This window comes from Muscardinus avellanarius, assembly GCF_963383645.1.
Source record: "Muscardinus avellanarius genome assembly, chromosome: 5".
NCBI lineage: Eukaryota > Metazoa > Chordata > Mammalia > Rodentia > Gliridae > Muscardinus > Muscardinus avellanarius.
The window spans coordinates 81203704-81231108 of record NC_137790.1 but is presented as its reverse complement, the minus strand read 5'-3'; the positions used below and the strand labels follow the sequence as shown (position 1 = coordinate 81231108).

General features: G+C 36.8%; 1 protein-coding gene across 1 annotated transcript in view; it reads right to left on the bottom strand.

Annotated features, from left to right (window-relative positions):
* Window positions 1–27405, bottom strand: part of LOC308263541 (fibroblast growth factor 12-like) — a gene marked incomplete at both ends in the record, with an annotated part of 189223 nt that overhangs the window by 13775 nt on the left and 148043 nt on the right. Inside the window, one exon of the mRNA XM_080696549.1 lies at window positions 3504–3702. Within this exon, the coding sequence (XP_080552675.1) occupies window positions 3504–3702 (199 nt within the window). The remainder of the gene's footprint in view (window positions 1–3503; window positions 3703–27405) is intronic.

Genomic DNA, 27405 nt, shown 5'->3' with positions numbered 1-27405 from the left:
AGTATGCTAGGTAGAGAGGCACAAAAAAACCAAAACAAAACAAAACAAAAAACTGGGTGCAGCCAAGGTCCCTGATATCTGAGAAACCACAGTACTGTCCCTGAGCAGCAGGTCTCTAGATTTGGTTAGCAAGACAACATTTTTTTTTTTTTTGGTGGTACTGGGGGTGGAACCCAAAGTCTTTCTACCTCTGGGATATACTCCCAGACCTATTTTATATTTTATTTGGAAACAGGGTCTCACTAAGTTGCTGAGAGCCTCACTAAGTAGCTGAGGCTGGCTTCGAACCTGTGTGATCCTCCTGTCTCAGCCTCCCAGGCACAGGGATTACAAATGTGCACCACCACACCTGGCTAGAAAGACAACTTTTATGGCTAAACTGCTATTGACATGGGTTTCATGTTGTGCAAAACACTGAATTCTAACTTACACAGCTGAGAATGCCTGGTTGTTTCTTTTCACATTTTTACTGAGTTGCAACTATAAGCATAGTGTTAAAGCAGCTCAGGGACTAGGAATGTAGTCATTGTGTACATTTCTTTTGGATATGTATGCATGGTCATTCAGAATCAGAACTAAGAGGTAACTTCATTAACCAAAATGCAAATAGAAGCTGTAATTAAGAAGGTAGGTTATAGCTGTTTCCACCTTCTAGGGATGATGAAGGGGTTCAGTATAAAATGCATTATCCAAATAAGGAATAACTAAAATACGAGATTTTTTCATTTTTGCTTTCCTGAGTTTTCCCAAAATTGTTAATGATCATGTACTACTTTATTTTTTAGGCAATACTAGTGTTGTAATCCAGGGGCATTCTATCTCTGAGCTATGCCCCAGTCCTATTTTTTATTCTTTATTTTGAAACAGCATCTCACTGAGTTGCAAAGGGCTTCATTAAGTAGCTGAGGCTGTCGTCAAACCTGGATCCTCCTGTCTCAGCCTCCCGAGTATTGGGATTACAAGAGTGTGTCACCACGACTGGCTCATGTACTACTTTTGAAAGAACAAAAATAGCAGCTTAAATGCACAAATAAAAAATGATACTGGAATTGAAAGCATCATTTGTGAAAACACATTCTTGAGAATCAATATATCTCCCCATGGAAATATTATCTACTTCTTAGTTACCCTCTGCTTAACCCTGGAAAGCAGGCAATTTCCTGCCTTTACTCACAACTCATACTGCACCTGAAATATTTTTGTCTGGCTAATCCCTCCTCTCATCTCATATTATAGGGTCCTGGCCTGCCCTACAGATATATTTAAATATCAGATTCTCAATGATTTGCTTTCAGTTAAAGTAATAGTTCTTTCTATATATCCCAATATCAATTCTTGTAGCATTAATTACACTGTATTTCCAATACACTTTGCTATTAGTAAACATATTTCACATATCCAAGAATATTACAAAGTTCTCTATAGCACATAGCTTTACTTTCTTCCTTATCTATTCATTCATTTATTCATTGACATGTCCACTTATTCAACTGGCAACTTATAATGGATATCTCCTTATAATAAGCCAGATATTACACAAACATAGGGAGTTATAAGGATTAAGAGAAAAAAAAATGTTCTATTCACTCAAAGGGTGACCTAACAATGAATAAGAGGAGACAGAGGGGCAATAGATATATTTAATATAATGAGATCAGTTCTACAAGCGTGAAATAGATACAATGAGAAGAAGACAGAACTAGTGAGTCTTGACATAATTATTCACAAGTGTTAACTTCACATTTTTCTATTGATGAGATGTGTGGCTGGACCCTGGGCAGTGGGCGGACAGTGTGAGGCCCATAATAGTGAAGATGGATGGCAAGGAAAGGCGCTAAAGATGCAGGTGTAAGGAGAGCTTTGAGAAGGACAAAAATCCTTGAATGTCACATTCTACTTAGCGCTTTGAATGCAGTGCCAATGGGGGTCTGTTGACTGTTGCAGTCATATGTACTCTATATTTTGAGCAAGCATTGCATATATTGGCCTATTGACCATGCCTTATGTGATAGCTTAGGGGACTAATCCACAGAGCCATGATGCACTGTCTCATTTTTCTCTTTATTTAAACAGAGGCTGAGTCAATGTTTTAAGTGATTAGAATGTGACTTCAAAGAAGAATGTTATGTTGATATATACTCAGACTATAACTGCTCATTTACCCTATATTAGAAATTTGACTGAATTCAGCAAATGTGGTCATCCAGTTGGTACTTCCTAGTTAAGGAAATTTTTTTTGTTTTTATTATTATTATTATTATTATTATTATTATTATTTATTATTATTATTATTATTATTATTATTTTGCTTTGCTTTGCTTTGTGATACTGATGATTGAAACCAGGAGCATTCTACCTCCATGCTACACTCTCAGTCCTTTATGTTTTGTTTTATTTTATTTTATTTTGTGGTACTGGGCATTGAACCCAGGGGCATCTACCTCCATGCTATTCTCTCAGTACTTTACATTTTATTTTATTTTATTTTATTTTATTTTATTTTATGGTACTGGGCATTGAACCCAGAGGCATTCTACCTCTGATATATATCCCCAGCCCAATTTTATTTCTTATTTGGAAACCAGGTCTTGCTAGGTTGATGAAAGTCTCACTACTTGCTAAGGCTGTCCTCGAACCTGTGATCCTCTGGTTTCAGCCTTTCAAGAACTGGGATTACAGCCATGCAACACCACACACAGCTTATTTATTTATTTATTTGTTTGTTTGTTTGTTGTTGTTTTTAAACAAGGTCTCACTAGGTTTCTAAGAGTCTTTCTAAGTTGTGGAGGCTGGCCTTGAACCCGTGATCCTCTTACCTCAGCTTCCCAAGTACTGGGATAACAGGTGTGTGCCACTATGCCTGGTGTTAAGGAACTTTTGAGGGAACAACACAATTGCCCAAAGTGGATTAAAACCATTGTTCAATTTGAAATAAGTGAACACTATATTAAATGATAACTGGTCAAAGAAGGAAAGGTTAAAACCTTAACTGAGAAGAATAAAGTGTAATGCTGATCAAAAAAAATAGTGTATCGTTGTTTTCTTCCCTTAAAATCATACAAAGTTTAATGTACCATGTTGGTAGATTTGTTCACATAAATGTAGAGATTAGTATATAAACATAGTTCTAAAATACTTTTGCAAACTTTGAAGCACATTAATATTATTGAGTTTTCAAAGTTGTATCTTGATAAATTAAATTACTGTGTTCAACAAAGAAAAGTATGTTCCAAATGGTAAATACTATTTTTCTATTTTCAGAAATTTTCTAGCTTTAACTTTCACACATACATGTTTTTCTAAATTCCACGTGTTTGCAACAGAGTTCTCCTCATTTTTTTTTCTAGTTCTTTTTTATAGAAATAGGTGCTATTGTGTTTTTGGAAACTTTGTTCTGATCTATTGCTTTGCAGGCAAATCCCACAGAGTAAGGGAACAAGAAGCAGAACTGTTGTCAACACACAGACTCAGGTCCAAAGAAGGAGAGAAGTTGGTTTCATTACCTTCAATAGGTTTGGGTACAAAATGTGATGAGGGCTTGGTTTTCTTCACTCTGTTCCCCTTCATAATCTGACCTTCTTTATTGAGTCCCAGAAACCATGCTCGGCCTGATTCTTGCTGGCGGTACAGTGTGGAAGAATAAATCACGTAGTAGTTTTCAAACACAGATTCCTTAAATTTGCATTCTGGGGTGAAAACATCCTGAAGAATAAAAGGAAATGCAAAAAGAAGAGAAAGGTTAAAAAGTGAATCAGGAAATGCAGAAGTCCAGTGAGCTTGGAATATAAGTCCTTGGTTAAGAACATGTGATAGGTGACTGTAGGTTTTCCAGCCACATTAGTATAAAGGTTCATTGTACAAAACTGAGAAACAGGATTCCATTTCTAACTAATCATAACTCCAGAGAAAACCACTGCTAAGGGGAGTCACTGACTGGGATGAAATCACAGAAGACTGGCCAATTACAAACTCTGACTCCACCATTGAAGAATTTCTTGTCCATTTCTCCTTTTTGAGGCCCGTTAGCATGTACATATAGCACTAGGATTTATCCTTGGGAATCAAAGCCAAATACAAACATGACAAACACAGGCATACCATATGTTTTTGAAAGGACTACTGTGTATATACAAAATTTATTATACAGCTGAAACGTGTTCCATAAACTCATCAGTCTGTTATCCTCTTGCTTAGCTAATGTCAGCAACTTTGCCCATAATTTATTTGAAATGATGTAGTCTCCAGTCATCAGAATCTTGGATACCAAAACTTTAGGAATAAGTAGTAGAAGGAATACTATAATTACATTGAAGAATTCTCAGTACACAGAATCAGAATTTCAGTCCAAGAAGAAACCTCCAGATCCTCTACCTCAGACCCACTATTTGGTTAAGTAGGAAAGCAAAAAGTTTACACGATTAATTCCGAGATACATGAAAATGTTCTGAGTCAGTGCTGAACTCATATTTATTTCTTTACAACCTCTCAGGTTCACTGTTTCTTGTTCAGTGACTTATAATGAGATTTTACAATCAGTATAATAAAATCATCTCTTAATATGACAAATGAGCAGAAGAAAAACTGTGATAAAAATCTTTAGCCACAGCCAGGCGTGGTGGCACACGCTTGTAATCCCCGCTCTTGGGAGTCAGAGACAGGAGGTTCACGCAGGTTTGAAGCCAGCCTCGCTGGCTTAAGAGACCCTGTTTCCAAATAAAAAATATAAAATAGGTCTGGGAGTGTAGCCTGGAGGTAGAAGGGTTCCATCCCCATTACCACCACCAAAAAAAAAAAAAAAAGAGTCCCACATGTCAAACACATTCAGAGTAGTCACAGTCTTCTTCATGTATCCTGGAACAGTTTCAGCCTGAGCCCTGATTACTGAATGCATTTAAACCTGGAATTAAGTTAATGGTGAATATGTAGATAGAAATCTGGTCAAAACTATGTCCTTGTAGAGGACACTCTCACATTGTTCTGGCTTCTTTTGTAGAAAGCTAAGTGATACATACCTGGGATGCTGATAAAGGTCTTTATTATTAGACACTCTAAGGGACACCTTTGATTTTAAATGGCTCTAACATTACTGATAGAAGAAATGAAACTAAGAAAGTGGAAATGGGAAGGTGGCTATAGACTTTAGAACAACAATACTGAGAAGTAGGAACTCTGACACATTGTTGATGGGATTGCAAATTAGTGCGAACACTTTAGAAAACAGTGTGGTGGGTCCTCAGGAGAATGGGAATGAACCTATCCTGTGACTCAGCTATACCACTACTGGATATCTACCCCAAGGAATTGAAACCAGACTACCATAGCAACACATGCATATCTATGTTATAGCTGCATAATTCATAATCGCCAAAGTATGGAACCAGCCGAGATGTCCATCAACAGATGAGTGGATTACAAAATGATGGGCTATAAACAGGATGGAATTCTATTCAGCCATAAAGAAAAAAGTACATCATTTCCAGGGAAATGGATGGAACTAGAGAATATTATGCTAAGTGAGATTTAATAATAAAAAATGAAGAGTCAGATGTTTGTGCATACACAAACTCATCAAAGATAATCATTGTGTTGAGCACAGGAAGAAAGAAAGGAAGAGGATGTGGTGTGGGAACTGGAGGAGACCTCCAAAAGTTCTGAATGCAGGTATGCCTCCACCTCCCTGAACTGCATGAGGAAGTGTGATTATAATGCACCAAAAACAATACACTAGTATGGATTTTATGTTAAAACTAAAAATATGATTTCTCAGTGTACTCTTAGTTTCAAGTAAACTAACTGGCTTAGGTATCAGAGAAACAAATGACATGAATGACTACATGCCTACTATGATCAAAAATGGCTAAGAAAAAAGTTGGTGAATCCAGCCATGGTGGCACATGCCTGTAATCCTAGCTACTCAGGATGCTGAGGTAGGAGGTTCACAAGTTCAAGGACAGCTGGTGAAACTTAGAAAGATCCTGTCTCAAAATAAAAAATATAAAGGGCTAGTGATGTAACTCAGTAATAGAGTGCCCCAATTAAACTAGATAGATGCTGGGCATCGTGGCACAGGCTTGTAATCCCTGTGCTTGGGAGGCGGAGACAGGAGGATCGTGCTAGTTTGAAGCCAGCCCCGCTGGCTTAAGAGATCCTGTTTCCAAAAATAAAAAAGTATGAAATAGGTCTGGGAGTGTAGCCTGGAGATAGAAGGGCTTCCAGGAACCCCAGTACCACCAAACAAACAAACAAATAAACAAACAAACCAGATAGATATTTTTTCAGAGAAGAAATACAAATAGCCAAGAGGTGTAAGGAAAAATGTTCTGTATCCATAGCAATCAGGGAAATGCAAACCAAAAATACACCGAGTTTCCTCTAACTCCAGTTAGAATGGCAATCATTAAGAATACAAATAAAGAGAATCACAGGTTTGAAGCTAGCATCAGCCACTCAGTGAGGCTTGTATCAACTTAGGGAGATCCTGTTTCCAAATACAAAATGAAATGGGGCTGAAGAGCATAACTTGGGGATAGAATGCCCTGGCTTCAGTCCTGAGCACACAACACACACACACACACACACACGAATACAAATAATAATAAATGCCAGTGTTAATGTGGAAAAAAATACATTGGTGGGATTGTAAATTGGCATAACCACTTTACAGATAAGTATGGAGTTTTCTCCCATAGAGGAGCAAGTAAGGTGCTCTAACTGGAGCCCTAACAGTTCAGGGTGATAAATAAGGCAAGAGGGAAAATCCCTAATGTACATGATGTGCACTCACAAACATATCAAAGTCACTCACTAAGCCAAACATGAGAAGGAGGGAGGGGGAGGGGAAGGGAATGGGGTGGGAACTGGGGAAAGGCTAAATGAGTGATGTGTGCACAGATGTCTCTGCCATCTTGTACCCCATTAAGAAGTATGATTACAATGTGCTAATAATAATAATAATAATAATAATATATGAATATTTCTCAAAAAACTAGAAATGGAGCCACCATATAACCCAGCTAGACCACTTCTTAGTATCTTTCCAAAGAATCAAAGTAAGAATAATATAATGATGCATGCATATTTCAGCCATACAATTCACATTAACTAAATGATTAAACCAATCCAGGTGTCTGTCCTCTTAAAGGTCCCACCACCTCCCAATGTCACAATTTTAATGACTACATGTTCAACATATGAACTTTTGGTGGGATACTTTTAAAAGATATCCAAACCATAGCAAAAGAAAACTAATTTCTGATTTTCTACTAGGACTAGGTTAAAGGTTTAGAAGAGGCTTGTATTTTGGCACATATTTTATTAGTTATTTTTTAAACTAAACTTTTCAAAATAATCCTAAGGCTTTAATTCCTAGATCAAGTCTAATATTAATAAACAGGGGATTATTCCTAGATAATAAGGTATTTGAAACCAAAAGGCGCAGATTCTATAAGATTTCAAACCTTATAATAAGAGTTGTGCAAGACATTTTTCGTAAAGTTTAAATTTTATATTATATATATATATATATATATATATATAATGTAGTGACATTATAGAAAATTGTTAATGTGTGGACAAATGTAACGTTGCTTAGTGATGGCTCAATTTGCTGCCTTTATTTAACAAAGTAACAAGAAAAGTCTATGATAATGAAATAATTGTTCCCAATGTCATAGGAAGTTAGCCACAGATCCAGGCACTCAGTTAGAACAATGGGCTCCTGGTGGCTGGTTCAGTCCTTCTTTCAATGCCACACAATGTTTCCTCCTGCTTGTGCTGCCAAGCTGTTGATTTGAGCAAGCCTTATTCACTATCATAAAAAACACATGTCAACCACGTATAACTACTCTGTTGTCATTTACACATGAGAAAAATAGCACTTTCATTTAATAAATAATGAACTCTTAGGTCTCCACTTAGCTTCATATTTGTTTAAAGTCCCCTCCTGGAAACAGCAAAAGCCCAGGATATTGTGCAGAAACTGAATTCCTAAGGGTCTGAGCCAAGAATAACATTAGGCGGGGACTGGATCTTGAACTATGGAGTTGTGAAACGGGGGATCACAAATACATCATATCCAGGTCCTAATCAGAAATGAGAAGCCAAGTGGGGTATCCAAAATAACTATGAAAAAGGCATAATTCAGAAATAAGGCATCTATTTACTCCTGCCCAGGGCAATACATGCTGTAGGAAAAACTGGAGTTCAGTGCAGGAACATGCTTGGGAAGGGATGGTGTCCCTTAGAAACTAGGAAGGAAACCTGCAGAATACTAAGCCAGCTAGGACTTGAATGCCACTTCAATTAGATGTGCAACTCCAATTTTAATGTGAAGTGGATCATCAAGGAATGTATGTTCGTTTTGCTATTATCACTTCTCTTGTGCAATGAGATCTGATCTCTAGACTTGGTGCAAGAAAATTAGTCAAGATTTTGCTTTTGACTCTATACACACTTGTGCGACTTTAGAAAAGTGATGGAAACTTAGAATTTCACATTTTTCAACTGTAAACTGAGTTATTTTAAGGGAAGATAGTTGAAACATATGGGAGTGTGTTATAAACTTTTAGAATTTACAAAACCCAAGCTGGGAATGGTGTCACATGCCTGTAATCCCAGTGTTTAGGAGGCTGAGGCAGAAGGATCTCAAGTTTGAAGCTAGCCCCAGCAATTTAGTGGGGCCTTTAGCAACTTAATGAGACTGTTTTTGTGGGCTTTTTGTTTTTCCATATTTTTATTTATTTTTTATTTTTTAGTGAATCATATTGAAAGTGGCATACATTCAGACTGTGCCTGGTGCCCCCTACCCCCCACCACTTCCCCTTCTCTCCTCCCAGCAATCAGCATCCAGGTTAACCATGCTAAGTCCATACTTTTATACATATTCAAATGTAGCTCCTCCATTAATCAACCTCAGCCATTTTCCTCTCCAACTCTTCTATTCTAGCTTTGCTGAGGTTTCCCCTTCATTACCTGGAGTCCCTTTGGTATTCCTAATAGTCCCTAGTTTGGTCATATTAGAGAAAACATATGTTCTTTCTCTTTCTGTGCTTGGCTGATCTTACTTAACATAATGTTCTCTAGGTCTTTCCATCTTCTTGCAAATGACATGATTTTGTTCTTCTTTATAGCTGAGTAGAATTCCCTTGTGTGTATTTCCCATAATTTTGCAATCCGTTCATCTGTTGATGGAGACCTAGGTTGGTTCCATATTTTGGCTATTATGATTTGTGAGACCCTATATTAAAATAAAAAGTAAAATAGGGCTTGGGTATAGCTTAGAGGTAGAATGCCACTGAGTTCAATCTCTAATACCACATACCCACAAAAGTTTACAAAACTTCCAAATTGTCATTATTCTTAAGTTTTCTTCATATAATACAAAGTGTAATTAATCATACAAGACACTTAATTTTGTGCTTTTATAACACATGCTTATATCTGCTCCAGCATTCAGAAATCTATGCCATAACTGCAGCTGAAACAAATTACACATACACAGACTTTTTAGACAAAGTCATCTAATGCCTTTGGCAAAGACCTGGACGATCATATATAGTCAGAAGAGTTTTAGGGTCATAAAGCATGTGCTTGGAATGACTACCAGTCTAATGCAAAATGAACATAGGCAGGCTTGGAGCCAAAAGTGCCACAACTCTAGACTACTTAAATACAATGCATATAATAAACAGAGTAAAGGAAAACAGTATAATAAGGAAGATATTTTTCATTTGAGAAGACACATTATTACTCATGAATTTTGTTCATCTCTAATAATCCTGAGCTCTCCGTTAAATGCAGGCACCATCATAAAGCTTTTTGAAATGCGTGCCAATGGAACAGTATCCCCCCCCACGTGAACATCAGGTATATAGATAGGTGAATGCTAAGCTTATTTTTCACAAGGATTATCTTTTCATTGTTCTGCTTAAACTGACCTTCACTTTAGTAGATTATCAATATCTTGATAGTGTTCTGGAATTAGTTCTGAGTCCTTGCTCCTTTAGCATTTGCACAAATGTTTTATGTTTTGTTCTAGCATATTATCATCCATTATATGAGCACACAGCTTCACATTTCAACACCTATCCTCCTCAGTCTCTTTTTCAAAGATTAAGAAGTCCACTCATCTCCATCTAGAAGAAGAATGAATGCTAGAACAGTGCTTACAAACAAAATCAGGATCCCTCAGGATCCCGGTCAGGGTTGCCTCATCCCACCTGTTCCCAAACTACTCTCTAGAATTCTCCTTGATCTACAGCTTCGTGGTTTCATACTTCACTTTTCCCCTCTCCAATACTGACTTTCTCTCTGCACACAGACCACTGATTCCCATCCACAGCTCCTGGATCTCAGAGTCTGCAGTTGCCCAGGATAAGTCCTTTCCTTCTTGGGCAGAGTCTATGCCAGTGCTGACCCTTTGTACTCCCATTAAAATGGCATTCTCCTTAAGATATAAACATCATGAAAGATGAGACAGAAACTTAGAGATTTCAAAGAACACATGGATAAAAGGCTATATTTTCCCAGAACTGACTATACCCCAAACACCTTCTCTATTATGTGCCATCTCCTTGCTGTGCCTGACTTCCTAATCAACCCTCAAATCGTACTGTACTTGAGTCCTTCTCTTTCTACTTTTCCTGAAAAAAAGACCATGGCAAATGTTCTCCCAGTCACTTCAGGCTTTAGTGAGCATTCCTTCTTTAAGTTTCTTATAGCATTTGGCATTTCTTTTTATGTTTATGGACTCTGAGTTACATTATGATGGCTTTTCTTGCTCTTATCATAAACCCTGTGAACTTTGATTCACAGGAAAATATTGCTCATCAGCTTTTTTGTGTGTGTGAAAACTGGCACATTTAACACTCAATTTACTCTTGTTGAACTAAATAAAAAGAATGTTAGAAGTCACAGAAACCACAAAGATTGTGTGGTAAGAAAGAAGTGATTGGCAGCACTGACTCACTTTTTTGGCTGTATGATATTGAACATATAATTTAATTTAGATAAAAATTGTTGTTTTTCATCTATAAAGTGAATGCAATAATTTTCCTCTTAAAAATGTGAAGATCAAGTGCAATAGTTAATATTACATTACCAAATCTATCTGCCATTCTTTCTTCTTCCTTTATTCCTTCTTTTTTTCTTTTTATTGTTTTCTTGATGCATTGTAATCATTCATCATGATGACTTTCAAGGTGATAAAGGTATACATGTATACAGAACTTGGTGAGCCCTTACTCAGCTCCCACTTCACTCCCTCCTCCTTCCCACCTTCCCATGTAAGGCAGGATATCCTGACTGACATTGATAAATTTGTGTATTAACATCATGTCCGTTGAAGTGTTTCTGTCTTTGAGTCTTCCTCCCCCTCCCACCTCCTTTGGTCCTTCCTTCCTTCCTTCCTTCCTTCCTTCCTTCCTTCCTTCCTTCCTTCCTCCCTTCCTTTCCTTCCTTTCCTTCCTTCTTTTCTTTTTGTACTGAGGATTGAATGCAAGGGTGTTTCATTTCTGAGCTACACCTTCAGCTTTTTTTCTTCTTTTTTGTCTTGAAAAGGGGTCTTGCTAGGTTGCTGAGAATCTCCCTAAATTGCTAAGGCTGGTCTCAAACTGGGATCTTCCTGTCTCAGATTCCCAAATATTGGGATTATAGAAGTATGTCACCACATTGAGCTTTGTTCTTCTTTAAAAGTTAAGTTGTTCTTACATAATCAGCTAACAAATGATGCATAATATTTTCAATACCAGTAACCATCATTCTTTGATAGGTCATAGGTAAATGTAGACCAAGATGAAAATATAACACTTGCAAGTTGCATAACTTATTCAAGAAAATATATTTTTCATTCTCAATAGAACTTCTACATTATACTTACCATTTTTTTTATTCTAGGCCATTATATAATCACCTGTTTTATTTACTAATAGTAAAGATTTCCTAAGGTTCAACTAACCATTTGTAAGTTCCTATAATAATTATGTCAAGACATAAAATAAGCCGAGTATAAAAAAGAACTGTCCACAACACATGGAGAAATGAACAGTAAATACTTCCTGGAAAACTCATTTGGATGCTCTTAATTTCTAGCTTATGATTCACCAACAATTTTCCACCTGACTTTTGGCAAATCGGTTACTTTTTCTGAAACTCAACATCTTCCCCTGTAAACTAAAAACGTATTTACTACAGACTTGTGGGGCTGTAAAGGCCCAATTATATAACACCTGTGAAAGCTTTTTGATCGCTGCAAAAGCTCTACAGCTATTTGAGGTGATTTATTTCCCACAGAATTCTTTACCATTGTAACTTTTAACATTTCTACATTTGAGCATGACATCTGCTTGGAATAACATTTTTGAAAGGTAAAGAATATTATGTGACTCAGTCACAGCCCCTTTTCTCTCTCTAGCTTTACTTGCAAAAGATATACTTTCCAACTAAGGGAGTGACACATGATTTGTGTAGTCCTGTGTTGTTACTGAAGTTAAATGGTACTGTAATTACACTTTAGCAGCACTCTGGTCTTTGCGGATCCCTCTTTCTTGCTCAGGGCTCTGGCTCTGGCTGTGCCCATCTGTGGGATGAATGTGCAGTGAATGCAGGCACACTTGCTGTGTTCCAGTCCCAGCTCCCCTTGCTGCTGCTCAAATGTAACCAGCAATCTCACGCCCAATCCTTCACAATCAACAGATCTGCAGCTATTTCACTCAGTCACTGCCTAAGCGTGACGGGCCTCAGAGAGACCTTCCCAACCCTTACTCAAGTTAGCATCTCTTCTAGTCTCTCTCTAGTCCTTTACCTTGCTTTCTGTTCTCCACAGTTTAACATTTCCTGACATTATAAGACATCTGAATCTTTTTAAGCTCCAGGAAGGGAAGTACCATGATTGGTGAATCCTCCTCTTATTTTCAACAGATCTCGGAACTTAAAAAAAAAAAAAAAGTTCCAACAAAATAATTTTGTGATAGGACATCGTGAGACCTGGAGTTTTACTCCTGTTTGTCTCCAGGTTGTGTTTCAATTTGGAGGGTCACCAGGTAAGGTAGCACACACCTGTACTTCCAGTCCTGGGGAGCATGAGGCAGGAGGACTGCAGACTCAAAGCCAGTCTTAGCAACTTAGTGAGACCTTCAGCACTTAGCATTTAGTTAGACCTTGTTTCAAAATAAAAAATAAAATAGTTCCAGGAGTGTGGATCAGAGGTAGGACACTCCTGGATTCAATCCCTAGTGTCCTCCAAATTTTGAAGAGTTGCTTTCCTTCCTAGGCTCCTAGTTTTCTGAAATACAAAATGAAAAAAACTGTCAAACTAAGTAATCTCAAATGTAACTTTGTCTTAAATCTTCTGCAGCCTTATCAATTAAATTGAAAAAATAAATTCTTAAAATTAAGAAGTCCACATAAAATCTTATTTCATTTTTATTTACTTATATTTTTGGTGGTACTGGGGTTCCTGGAAGCCCTTCTACCTCCAGGCTACACTCCCAGACCTATTTTATAATTTTATTTGGAAACAGGGTCTCTTAAGCCAGTGCAGCTGGCTTCTAAACTGCGTGATCCTCCTGTCTCCGCCTCCCAAGCGCAGGGATTACAATGATGCGCCACCACGCCCAGCTAAAAATATTATTTCAAAAATAGGGCTCATGTACCAAGGAAATGGTGGTAACATTATTATTTAAAAAGCAAATACAGAAAAAATGTAATCAGAGAAAACAGATATTGCTAATACGTGAGTAATTGTGGATAATAATTCTCTCTGTGGCATGTAAATTCATTGATTTTCAAGCATATGCCAGGTGCAAAGAGATGCCTTATTTTTTCCTTTTTGATTAAAACAAAAATATACACTTTTTATATAATTTGGGTGGGACAGGGTCTCACTATGTGGGTCAGGTCAGTCTAACTTCATAGGTTCAAGTGACCCTTCAGCTACAGCCTCCCAAGTAGCTGGGACTACAAGTGCAAGTGCCATCTTGCCCAGCCATAACTTCTTTTCAATGTACATCATCATCCCTGTCTTTTCTACAATTTTGTGTACCAGATTGTGTTAAGGAAGAAAAAATTAAAGAATAACTTTTGATGATTGCTGCAATACCACTTATAGCCAACACCTCCAGAGTAGATGGTTTCTTGAGTTGTAACCTTTGAATATTTTGCTGTGAAGATTCTAGTTTGCTAACTTCATTAATGGCCTTAATATTCAGAGAACTTGAAAATCCCAGGTATATTAGCAGCTGCTTTGTTAGCTGTGTTGTCAGACATAATGATATTAAATCAAGTGAGAGAGCTATTGTTTTTCATCCTGACAAGAGGCAAAGAAAATGCTAAATTACATTATCTCAAATGAAGAATTTTTTTAAACTGTGGTTGCTTTGGCTAGAACAAGTCTAATTTTGTAACTTAAAAAATCTCTGCAGATATGCAAACCTTTGTCTATATATTTTTGAGATAATTTTTGCTGGAAAATTACTGAGAGCTAATTCCTCTAAAAATAAAAGCTCTTTGTTAATACCTTCTTTTCACCATCTGACAAGGCACCAAGGTAAATTTATAACACCATAAAATATTGCAACCTGTGGTGTATTGGAAAAGTAATTTTGGAGGCATATAGACACAGATATTCAAATATGGAATTTTTGACCTTGGACAAGTTACTTAGTTTCCCTGAAACTCGGTTTTATCAGCTGTAGGTCCAAGATACTCCTATCTACATTGTCAGGTTGTGATTATTAAACAAGACAAACAATGTATGTTTGCCATATAGTTCCTGGCATATTACTCACTTTATTTTACTCCTGTTTACAAGTTTTAGGCAATGACTGCCATTATAAATAGAATAGGTTAGCCCGAGCAGCAGGCTGTAAAAGGTCACTTTACTTGTGAAATCCTAATAACATGTCCTGAATATGCTTCACCTGTGACAGGGTAATCCAGGCTACCTTGCTTCGAGGTTCAATTTGGCCATCTATTTATAAAGCACACAGGGAAACCTGATCATTTCTCATTTTCTGGCGAAGGATGTTGTTGCCATCAATCAGAGATGGACAATGTGATTGACCTGTTCTCAGTGCCTCCTAATGAGGCATTATACTGCATGGATGCTTGATTTAACCTCTAGCAAGAAGCCTGTAAGTAGCAAGTGAAGAGAGTGGGAGGTGTAGGAAGGCTAGCATGTGAGGAGATGTTTTATATTGCAATTCACAGTTACCATCAAAATTATTTTCAGAAGTTGCAATATTTCAGAAAATGTAGCTACACGAGAGACTGAGGGAACGGCGCAAAGTCTTCATGAAAACATCATTGGTTCTTATGACGTGAACATGTGCACAATATGTAATTCAGGGTAGATTAAATCTGTTATAAATGCAAGTATGTTTTCACATTCACGAAAAAGGATGTCTGCCTCTGGGGCCTCCGCCTATGTCTTCCCCAGGATGAAAGTGAGAATCCTGTCCAATCCATGTATTTCGTTTTAAATACAGCTCTAAACTACATACTCTAAAGGGTCCCAAAAATTATCTGTCAAAGCAGATAAATATGTTTTTTACATAAAATTTCCCAAAGTTTTAAAGCTCTACTGTCAATTTTTATGAAGTCAGAAAAGCTGATACAAAGCATAACTTCTTGATGCAAACACTGACAAAAATTGGATGAAATATGAGAGGCAGTAGTTTTCAGGTACCTGTCAACAGAAATTGTAGGTATTTGATGCTTGAGAGAAAAGAAAAATACATACAAGTAAGAACCATATCAACTCTGGGTTTGTGAAAGGGGACCTTTGAAGCCCCGAAATGAAAGAGTGGCATAGGTGTATAAACCTGTGGTTTAATTGGAGCTGGGGAGTGGGAATTGAGGCTTAGGACTTGAATTCCTCAAGCAAGATGGGAGAAACCTGGTAAAATAGGGGCAGGAGACTAGAACTTCCTGAAGATCCTTTGCTTTTAGATGGAGAGCACATATGCAGGATAAGACTCCTCAAGGCCTTGCGTAGACCAGGTGCTGCAGGACTGAGAGCTGAAGGAAGATCCCCGAGTTTGTGCAGGACTGGGAAAATCAGACAAGCCACAACTAAGAGATTCCAATAAGCACACTGTAGATTCACTGGAGACCTCAGAAAGGCCACAATTCAGCATTAATCACCACATACCAAATGAGGCTGTCCTCCTCATCTCATGGAAAGACAGAACCAAAATAGTCAAGACTTACACACACACACTCACACACACACACACACACACACACACACACACACACACACACACCTTGTGCCAAGATAAAGAGGATCTTTTTGGTATTTATATAAAGGCCAAAGCAAAAAAACACCTCGCCCTTTATCAGCAGATAATATACTTTAAAAAAAAAAGCCAATGTGTAACATATAATTAAAAGATCATAAAACAAGCAGGGTAATGGGACACATAATCAGTCAATTTGCCAGGCACAATGGCACACACCTTCATTCCAGCTACTTGGGATACTGAGGTGGGAGAATCACTTGAGCACAGGCGCTGGCGACCAGCCAGGAGCAATATAATGTTCTATCATTAAAAAAATTTTTTAAATCTGGGTGCATGGTGGTATATGCCTGTAATCCCAGTACTTGGAAGGCTGGGATGAGAGGATCTCAGGTCTGATGATAGTCTCAGGAAGCAGTGTGACTCTCATTAACCTATCAAGACCCTGTTTCAGAATAAAAACAAAATAGGACTGGGGATGTAGCTCAGAAGTAACATCTTCAGTACAAAATTAAAAGAAAAAGTTGCTTAGGCAATTAATAGAAAAGATCTCAAGATAAACCCAGATGTTAAAGGTAAATAAATAAGTAGTGAATAAAAATAAAACTGATTTAAGAAAAATGATAGATAAAAGTTGTAGAAATAAAAAGTAAAATATCTGAGGAAAAAATTACTGGACATAATGACAGACTGGGGAATTTGCAAATGAAAGCATTAATAAAATTGAAGAGAGAATGAGTGAAATTATCCAGACAGTCTAACTTAAAAAATAGTTTAAAACAAAAAAATAAAGATGCATAGCCCATCGACAATATCAAATATTCTTCTATATGGAGAGCAAAGAAGGAAAAATAAGGCAAAAACATGTGAATAAATGTTAACATTTATCAACATAAAAATAAAAATTTCTACAGATCCCAATATTAAAAGCCTCAGCAAACTCTAAACAAATTATATACCTCCAAACTGCATTCAGATGTATTCTAACCAAACTTGTGTAAAACAAAGATAAGTAAAATAAATTAAAATTAAAGCAGAGAAGGAAAAAAAATCCATAGCAAACATAGGCAAACAATGGGGGCTAGAGGAGCAGGGAGTGAGCCATTAAAATGTAAAAGAAGCAAATGGAACCCACAATTCCATATATAATGCATATATCCTTCAAATTGGTATGGTACAGTAAAAATATTTTCAGATAAGCAAAATGAGTGACTTCACTTCTAGCAGCCTTACACTACAAAGAATGCTGAAGGATTTTATTCATGCTGAAGGGAAATTACACTACATGTAAGGGGTGAATAGAAAGAGATTATACGTATAGCACCAGGGTGATGTTGGTAGATATATAGGAACACACTTTTCACATTTATAGCCAAAATAATACACTGCACAGATAGGGTTACAATGTAAAAACATATATATGACATTGCAAGGATAGGAAATCAATGGAGATATGTTTTTTAATATTCTTAAATTTCATGTGGAATGTTTTAATATTAATTCTAAAGTAGACTGTCATAAAATAAAGATGCCTATTGTACTCTATTGTAAAAAGATATTAAAATTATGAAAAGGGGTAGAACTACGAAGTCAATATAGGAACTAGAATTGAAAACTAGCATGTATTAATTATAAAAAGAAATGAGAAATTGAAGAATAAAGATGACAAAAAATAGAAAGCAAATAGCAAGATGGCACATATGAACTCAATGATATCCATAATTAATCATATTTAGTGTAAATAGAATAAACACCCTAATTAAAAAGTAGAGCATGTCAGATTGAATAAAACTGCAAAACATAGTATTATGTCTGCGGGTGATATATCTCTAATTCTCATATAGGCTTAAAGCAAAAGAATGAAGAATATAAATTCATATAAGCAGTAAAAAAAAAAAAAGAACACATATAGCCTGGGCATGGTGGCTCCCACCTGTAATTCTAGTACTTGGGGGTCTGAAAAAGGAGGATAGTAAGGTTAAGACCAGCCAAAGAAACTAAGCAAGGTCCTTAGCAAGGCCCTTAGATACTGTTTCAAAATAAAAAGTACAATAGGGATGGGGGTGAAGCTCAGATGTAGAGTGGCCCTGGATGCAATTCCCAATACCTCTCTACACACATAGTAGGTATACTCATATCAAGTAGAATACTTTAAGATGAAGAATATTTTGAGGTAAAAGGAACATTTCACAGTAGTCAAGGGTTAATGCATCAACATATTTCACATAAGGGTGTGCTGAATAATAGTACTTTGAAATACATGAAGCAGAAAGCAGAGGAGCTAACATAAGAAATTTAATAAATCCAAAACCACAATTAGTGATGTGAGTACTCCTCTCTCAGCAACTGATTGAACATATAGAAAAAATAATTAAGGATAGAGAAAATGTGAATACTATAAAAAAAAAACTTGACCTAATTAATATTGTAGAGCACTATGCCAAACATATGCAAAATTAGCATTCTTATTGAATATATATGGAACAATCATATATATGAGTATATATGAGTATATATATGTATATATATATATATATATATATATATATATATATACTCACTTCTACATAAAGCCAAAATATGACAGAGAATATTCTCTGACAAAATAAAAAAAAATCTCTTGAATATTTGTAACTTAAACAACATACTTATAGAGTACCCATGGGTCAAGGAATAAATCATGAGAGAGTAAAAAAACAACTTTACCTTAATAGTAATAAACTCAGAATACAAAATTTATGAAATATAGATAGAAGGGTGCTAGTAAGAAGTAGGAGTAAAATCTCAGATTATCATGTGCATACCCTTTGAGCCATTTTGATTCCTAGAAGCCACCCTTTGCTTCCTAGAAGGAATCTGTCTGACCTACAGATACTGTAGTACATGTACAAAATGGAGTATGTTCAAGATTATATTCATAGTAAAAGTGTATATACCATCTAAATATGAAAAACAATCTATCTGAAGATCTTTCAAAATATTGGTTAAATAAATCCATGTTTCCACACAAAGGATATTAATTGTATAGCTCTAGAAGACAATAAACAACTCATTCCATATTGCTCTTGAAAGACCTCCAAGATATATTCCAGAATGGTCTTCAAGACAAAAAGGAAGCAATCTGTAATCATGTGTTTATTACTTTGTAGAAATAGCCATTTACCTGCGTCTCTGTTAATATAATGATCACATTTTATAATATAATATTTATATGTATTTCTGATTATTTGCAATTAAGGCCTCAGTAAATACAACAGATTTGATTTCTGCTTGAGTCTTGCTTAGATTCTGGCACCTAGCAGCTCTTCTGTGAATGTCAGAGAATAAGTAAATAAACAGAGGGATCTATTTGTATTATCATTTTTATTAAATGCCCACATATATACAATGTGATATGTGTATATTTGTGCCTGCTACCATCTGTACTAAATATACACACATATGTACAAACAGACAAAGAGTGCTGACTTATATTATATTTGAAGAAATCTCTTGAAGGATACACAAGAATCTGGTAGTAGTGTTTGGCTCCTGGAAAGTGATTTGGGTAGCTGAAGAACACAGCTACAAGAAGTAGATTATTTCCAGCTCTCCCCTTTCAGCCTCCTACATCCCTCCCTTTACTATTAATATTATATATGGAGAGGGGAGGGACCCAGAGAGAAACACACATGAAGGGTTGTGTGCATGTATGTTTATATCACTGAACTTCTATAAATAGAATGGGTGAGGTGGCACAAGCCTGTAATCAGAGTACTTGGAAGGCTGAAATAGGAAGATCGCAGATTCTTCTTTAGCAAGGCCCTCTGCAACTTAGTGAGACCCTTTTTAAAAAAAATGGGGCTGGTGGTGTAGCTCAGAGATAGTATGCTCCTGAGTTTACTCTCTTGTAACACACACACACACACACACACACACACACACACACATACCACCACACATACACACACACATTTGTGTGCACAAATGCATGCATATGAATAACCACAATAAGCCACCTTACTGTCTCTCTGTTGATTTGGAACAGCTACCATGGACCTTATATCCACCATCATAAAGATACTCCATTATAGCCGGGCATGGTGGCGCACGCTTGTAATCCCGTGCTTGGGAGGCAGAGACAGGAGGATAGTGCAAGTTTGAAGCCAGCCTTGCTGGCTTAAGAGACCCTGTTTCCAAAAATAAAAAAATATAAAATAGGTCTGGGAGTGTAGCCCGGAGGTAGAAGGGCTTCCAGGAGCCCCAGTATCACAAAAAATAAAAAATAAAAAAATAAAATAAAGATACTCCATTGTGTCTGACTCATTAAAAACAAAAATTGATTTATTTTACATGCATAAATTTATTAGTACTTCTAACAGTGAACTAAGGAGAAAAATTGAGTCAAGTACAATTGATGCACTAGGTAAATTCGGATGGCTTTCAGACATTTAGTATGGAGTACAATCATTAAGATAGGTTTAGTTTAAATGCTTTAGGCATAAACTATGAAGTAGAAATTTATTTATTCAGGTTCATACAACAAGCAAATACCTCATGACTATAAGAATAAACCACAAGGCCATCTAATTCTTTACAAATAAATGGCACTTTCCTGTGAAAATTTAATAAGATCAATGAAGAGCCCACTAAATAAGTAACCCCCCAAAAGGATTAGATGAATAAAAGAGGAAATGAGAAAACACCAGGTTATCTCATCTTCTATGTGCTGGTGACTAGATCTCCAGAATAAACTTGGTCTCAGTACAAGGATTATGTGTGTGTGTGTGTGTGTGTGTGTGTGTGTGTAAACCAGAACAGAACCCACCCTTATCTGATCTCATTATGCTTCATTGTTTAGATTTTCCATGACTTGCATCAATGTCAACATTCAGTTGGCATCAAAATTTATCCTCCAGTATAACCTAGGTTTATAATCAGAGCTGGAATGAATATTGTGAGATTTCCAAAAAACAATGATATTTCACCTGTGAAAATCTAACAAAGCTTTTTGTTGGGGGAGATTTGTCATAGTAGTCATGACATATAACTACATCCACTGAGTAGAAATGACTCCAGAATTTGCTTGTGTTACTCGCCTGCTCATTAGGCTTAAATTACACTTCTGTCTGAACCTGATCATCCTGGGAGTTACTACAAAGCTCAGTGACTGAAGCAGCTCTCTGCGAGGGACGGATCTAATGGTCAATGAACGAGGAATGTGGGATGGGATGCGCTATGACCACAGAGCGCCTGTGGTGCAGGACAGCTGTGTTGTTGCTGCGAGGTCCAGCACACACAGTATATTCTTTTCATTAATCTGGAGGGAAGGTAAAACTTTTTTAAAAAGCAAAGCAAGGGAATCCCAGGAAAGTGCAGGTACGCAGCAGGCGAGGGTAGGCTGAGGCCTGACATTATATCCCTGGGAGCACGTAACACACTCACATGTGTGTTCTGCTCTGATTCAGTCAAGCCTGTGTGCACTGTCAAACCAGTCACTTTCATTTCAGCTGCCTAAAGAGTAATCTGCTAGACAAACAGTTCTGATGGAACTGAAAAGCCAGAGCTGTGTATTTTTTCTTTTTTCTTTTTAAATCTTTGCCATAATACTTCTTGCTGTGATGATGAGTCCTCAATCGGGAATTCAAAGTAAAGATGTTCACCACCAAAGAAGAGCAAAGAGAGAGCGGTTTGGTGTGCTTGATGCTTTTGCTGAAGTCCTTCCTGGCTTATGGGATATCATTTACCTCTATTGTGTTTTAGACATGCTCTCATTTGGAGGAAGACATCACAAGCATACTTGATTTTATAAATTATGCTAAAAACAAAAAGAGTTCTTAGGTTTTGTCCTCATTGAGCAGTGGGCCGGGCATGGCGGTGCACGCTTGTAATCCCTGCGCTTGAGAGGTGGAGACGGAAGGATCGTGCAGGTTCGAAGCCAGCAACAGTGGTTTAAGAGATCCTGTTTCCAAAAATAAAAAAGTATAAAATAGGTCTGGGAGTGTAGCCCAGAGGTAGAAGGGCTTCCAGGAACCCCAGTACCACCAAAAAAAAAAAAAAAAAAGTAGAGCTGTGAATATGTACAAGTGATGGAAGCAAGGCCTGGGATCATGCAGATGGATAACCACAGAATCAAGTTTAGAAGAAAGACTTCCACCCAGGGATCCTCCCTCCCCATGCCACTGTGGGGTGCTGGTTATTATTTACACCTTTTCACAGATTAAAAATAGGCCCACAAACATGTTTACACATATGATTTAACATTTTTCATTAATCAAATGAGTTTGGCCAATGTGCTCCAATTATTATTATAGCTATTGTTACTTTGCCTAAATATTACAGTGAACAAACTTTGTTTTAAGCCATTTGAATTATAGATAGTATTTGCTTTTATGACTCGATAAAATAGGCATCAGTAATATAATAAAAAAAACTAAAGGCAAAATGGGACAATCCTGTTTTGCATAAACAAGGTAAAAATGAAGTAAGCTTGATGGATGGTCTTTACTAGGAATGATGACATTGTATTTTTCAGAATGAAATTGGCATCTGTGGAGAGAATATTGAGTGAAAAGACAGGAGCAGGCTAATCCAAATGTGAAATTTAGACATACAACTAGCCAATGGCCCTGTTAATGCACATTTTGAGTTTGATTCACTTGTGACTCAAAACCTGTGACTTGACATTAGAGTAATTTTCCTAGAAAACTAAAAGTTGCCAAGTTTCTTACTCAAAGCATCTTCTCGCCAGGCATGGTGGGGCACACTTGTAATCCCCCTGCTTGGGAGGCTGAGACAGGAGGATTGCACAGGTTCAAAGCCAGCCACGCTGGCTTAAGAGACCCTGTTTCCAAATTAAAAAAATATAAAAAAATAGACTTCCGGGAAGACGGTGACCGAGAAAAGCGGGACTTAAGAGCCCCGCTAACAACCAATCTCCATTACCACGAAATCATCACCTTTCATAGCCAGAAAACACCATCACCAGAGAAACAAAAAAATCACCAGGCTCCAGAGAGAAAGAGGACTGAGAACAGAGCGCAGAGCCACAGAGGAGATATACCAGCCTCATGCCCGAGGATGCGGCAGCAGCGCCATACTGCCGGCGGCAGCGGCGAATTCACCAGATGGCTACAGCAAGCCAAGGTGAGCAGCTGCGGAACAGCCAGGCGGGATCTTTCGGCGCAGGGAACATCTAAAGCTCCCAGTGGCTGAGCTCAGCACACGCTGCAGGACTCAGAGTGGAACTCAAAACCAAGAAGAAATACATCAGCCTCACGGCTGAGGGCGTAGCAACAGCGCCATATTGCTACCTACGGCAGCAGCAGTGAATTCACGGAGTCCAGTACAGCTACATCTGTGTACTCAAGAACAGTGAGTCAAATTGCGGGCCCCAGAGGAGAAATCCCAGTACTGTACTCCCTGGGACTTGACCCAGTGGGGGAGTGGCGGTGGCAGAGATATCACACCATAGGAGAACGTGCAACCTGGCACCCCCCACAGTCTAAAGCAGCCTCTATCGACTTCCTGGGTCGGAGACTCTGTGATACAACCCAGTAAAGGAGTAGTGGGGTCAGAGATACTACAAACTCAAGATCCAGAGCACCTTAAGTGAAGTCATAGTGACCCAAGGGAAGAACCCAGAGAAGGCACAAACTTCCAAGATCATGGGAAAGAGGAATAACACTGGAGCAATGAATGCCCACAACCCCACAACATCAGAACCCGATAAAACAGAAAATCAGAGATTTCTAGAAGATCAAATCAGGAAAATAACTGTAGAAATAATAGAGGTGCTTCGAAAAGAATTCAGAGAGAGCCAAAAAGAGATAAAGGATGCAATTAATGAAGTAAAGGCCTCAATTCAAAACATGAACAACCAATTAGACCACATGGAGAACAGAATCTCGCTCTTAGAAGATGATCATTCCAAAAATGAATGCATAGTTTCTAATCTAGAAAAAAATATCCGACAGCAGGAATCTGACATGGAAGAAATATGGGCCCATTTTAAGAGAGCTAACCTAAGAATAATTGGAATAGAGGAGGGAAAAGAAAGTGAAACCAAAGGGATCAACAATCTCTTCAAGGAAGTAATAGCAGAAAATTTTCCAAACATAGAGCAAGAAGTTGATACACAGGTCCAGGAAACTTATAGAACTCCCTTTAGACAGGATCGGAGAAGATGATCCCCACGCCACATAATTGTCAAAATGACCAATGTGGAAGCCAAGCAGAGAATCTTAAAGGCAACAAAAACAAAGGGCCAAGTGACATTCAGAGGCAAACCAATTAGAATCACTCCAGACTTCCCAAACCAAGTTATGAGAGCCAGAAGAGCTTGGAGTAACATATTCCAAACTCTGAAAGAAAACAACTTCCAGCCAAAAATTTACTACCCAGCAAAACTTTCTATCAAATTAGATGGAGAAATAAGAAGCTTCCATGACAAACAGAAACTGAAGGAATTTATGTCTTCAAAACCAGCACTAGAGAAAATACTCAAAGAGATTAACTACAAAGAAGAAATAGGTAACACACACCAGAACCAGAGAAACAAGATTTTCCATCCAACAGACAACTAAGATTGGTTATCTGTGGAGATTCATTATTTATGTTAGTCTTTTAACTATCTTTAAATTGTATTGTTTGCCTTTATTGTTGTTAATTTTTAGGATGTCTAGTTGGAATATTAATATACCTTAAGATATAGCATTTGGAAATATTTTATCCCATTCTATTAGTAACTTTTAACTCTGTTTACATTGTCTTTGGATATACAATATTTTTTTTTATTTTTTAGGAAGTTTGTATTCTCTTCTGTTGCCTGTGCCATAGAAATCATATCCAAGAAATCACTGCCAATTTCAATGTTGTGAGGTTTTATGACCCAGATTTTCTTCTAAAATTTTATAGTCTTAAGATTTATATTTAGGTCTTTTATCTACTTTGAGTTAATATTTGTATATGGGATTAGGTAAGGGTCCAATTTTATTCTTTTCCATGTAAGTATTATTTTTCAACAATATTTAGTTAAAAGATTATTATTTCCACCACCAAATGTCTGTTGAAACCTTGTCAAAAATAACTTGACAATATAGGGAAGAATTTAGCTCTAGGCTTTTATTTAACTCCAATGGTTTATATATCTGCCTTTAGAACAGTACTACACTGTTTCAATTATTGTAGCTTTATATGGTTTGAAATCACAAAATATATATCTTCTAGCTTTGTCTTTTTCAAGATCGTTTTGGGTATCTAGAGTCCATATTCCATATTAGGATAGATTTTTTTCTGAAAAACAAATATATAAATATATGATAGTTTCACCTAAAAAAATAGAAAAAAATTCTCTGGTAAGAAAGAAAGCAAAAAGAAATATTGAAATGTTATCTTTAAGTCATCAAAAGCTTGGTATCAGACAAATGAAACTGTTATGTGAAAATATCATTTTTAATTTTGGATAAATTGCTATAATACTAGATGTCAACCACTAAGCCAAGCATGGGAAGGAGGGATGGGGAGAGAATGGGGTGGGGATCGGGTGGGGGCTGACTGGGTGATGTATGCATGTATGTCTACAAAAGTTTGTATCCCATTATGATGTATGAATACAGTGCACCAATTAAAAAAAAATAGGAATAAGAGTGTAGCCCGGAGGTAAAAGGGTTTCCAGGTTTCCAGGAACCCCAGTACCACAAATAAATAAATAAATAAATAAATAAATAAATAAATAAATAAATAAATAAACAAACAAACAAACAAATAAATAAAGCATCTTCTCAAACCTTATAAAAAACGGTGTACTACCTGGCACGACGGTGTGTGCTTATAATCCTAGTAATTTGAATGCTGAAACAGAAAGATCATGAGTTTCAGGTTAGCCTTGAAAACTTTGAAAGACTGTCTCAAAATAAAAAAAAAAAAGAGCTGGGGATCTAGCTTAGTATAGTTTAATCCCCAGTAATCCTCCAGATACACATAAAGTAAATGAATGAAGTGATTCTGCAAACGTAAACATTTATCTACCTGTCTTCCCATTTTTATCATGTTTGGTTATAAATCCATAAAAATTAAGATTCAGACATGTATGGATAATTCACCCTTTTCATCTTCAGGTTGCTAATCACCTCGTTCACATGCATCCAAATATATCCATTCACATACCTTGCACATCTCACAATTTCTTTCTCATTTACATATGTGATTTATTGTGTTTTGTTGTTCACAAGTGGCAAGTACTTTCACTTGAACTACAGATCCAAATCTCACCTATTTTTAAAAACCTACTTCAAATTCAGCCCCCTTACACAATCTTCTTTGATCCCATCATCTGAAAATTATCTTTTCTGATTTCCACAACAGCCATTTATCTGGGGTTCTCTAATGATCACTTTATATTACATATAATATGTATTTGCAATTATGAACTCCCTAAGTGCAACTTACTTGATTTCTCCTTGAGTGTTGAATAACATCTGACACCTAGCAGCTCCTCCATAAATGTTTGAGAATAAGTGAATAAAAGGAGAGGTGCAGCCTGTTGCCAAGGTCTGAAATAGTTTGGTGAAATAGTCTTGGGAATATCTCATCAAGCCAATATGGATAAGTTCTAGAGCTAAGCTTCCTTTGAATCAACATAGCAAACAACACTCAGAATTTAACCCAATCATTTTCATTTTCAGTTTTCTTTCTTGAAATGTTCTTTAAATTAAAACTTAAAGATTATAATGAGATATAGCCTATAGTTTAAAATGAAATGGCCATTTATTGTTTTAGAAAAAGTCATTAGTGAAAGAGAAGCATTAAAAATAAGCAGAAGCACACATTCTTGAATGCCTCATAGTGTCTGTCTGTCCGTCTGTCTGTCTGTCTGTCTCTCTCTCTCTCTCTCTCTCTCTCTCTCTCTCTCACACACACACACACACACACACACATGCACACAGGTATGAATCAACATCCTTTTCACATTCCGTGTTAACCATGTTAGCTTACAAAATATAATTATTTCATGTAGGGTATCTATCTATAAGACATATAATTTCTTTCTTGAATTGAGAACACATTATGTAGAAATACAAACATTTTAATTTGGTTAAAATCATTAACATGTATTAACATAAACTAGTATTTTGGGCCTTGAAGAATATAAGGAGACTATGAATGCTATTTTATAGAGTGTGAACACTTA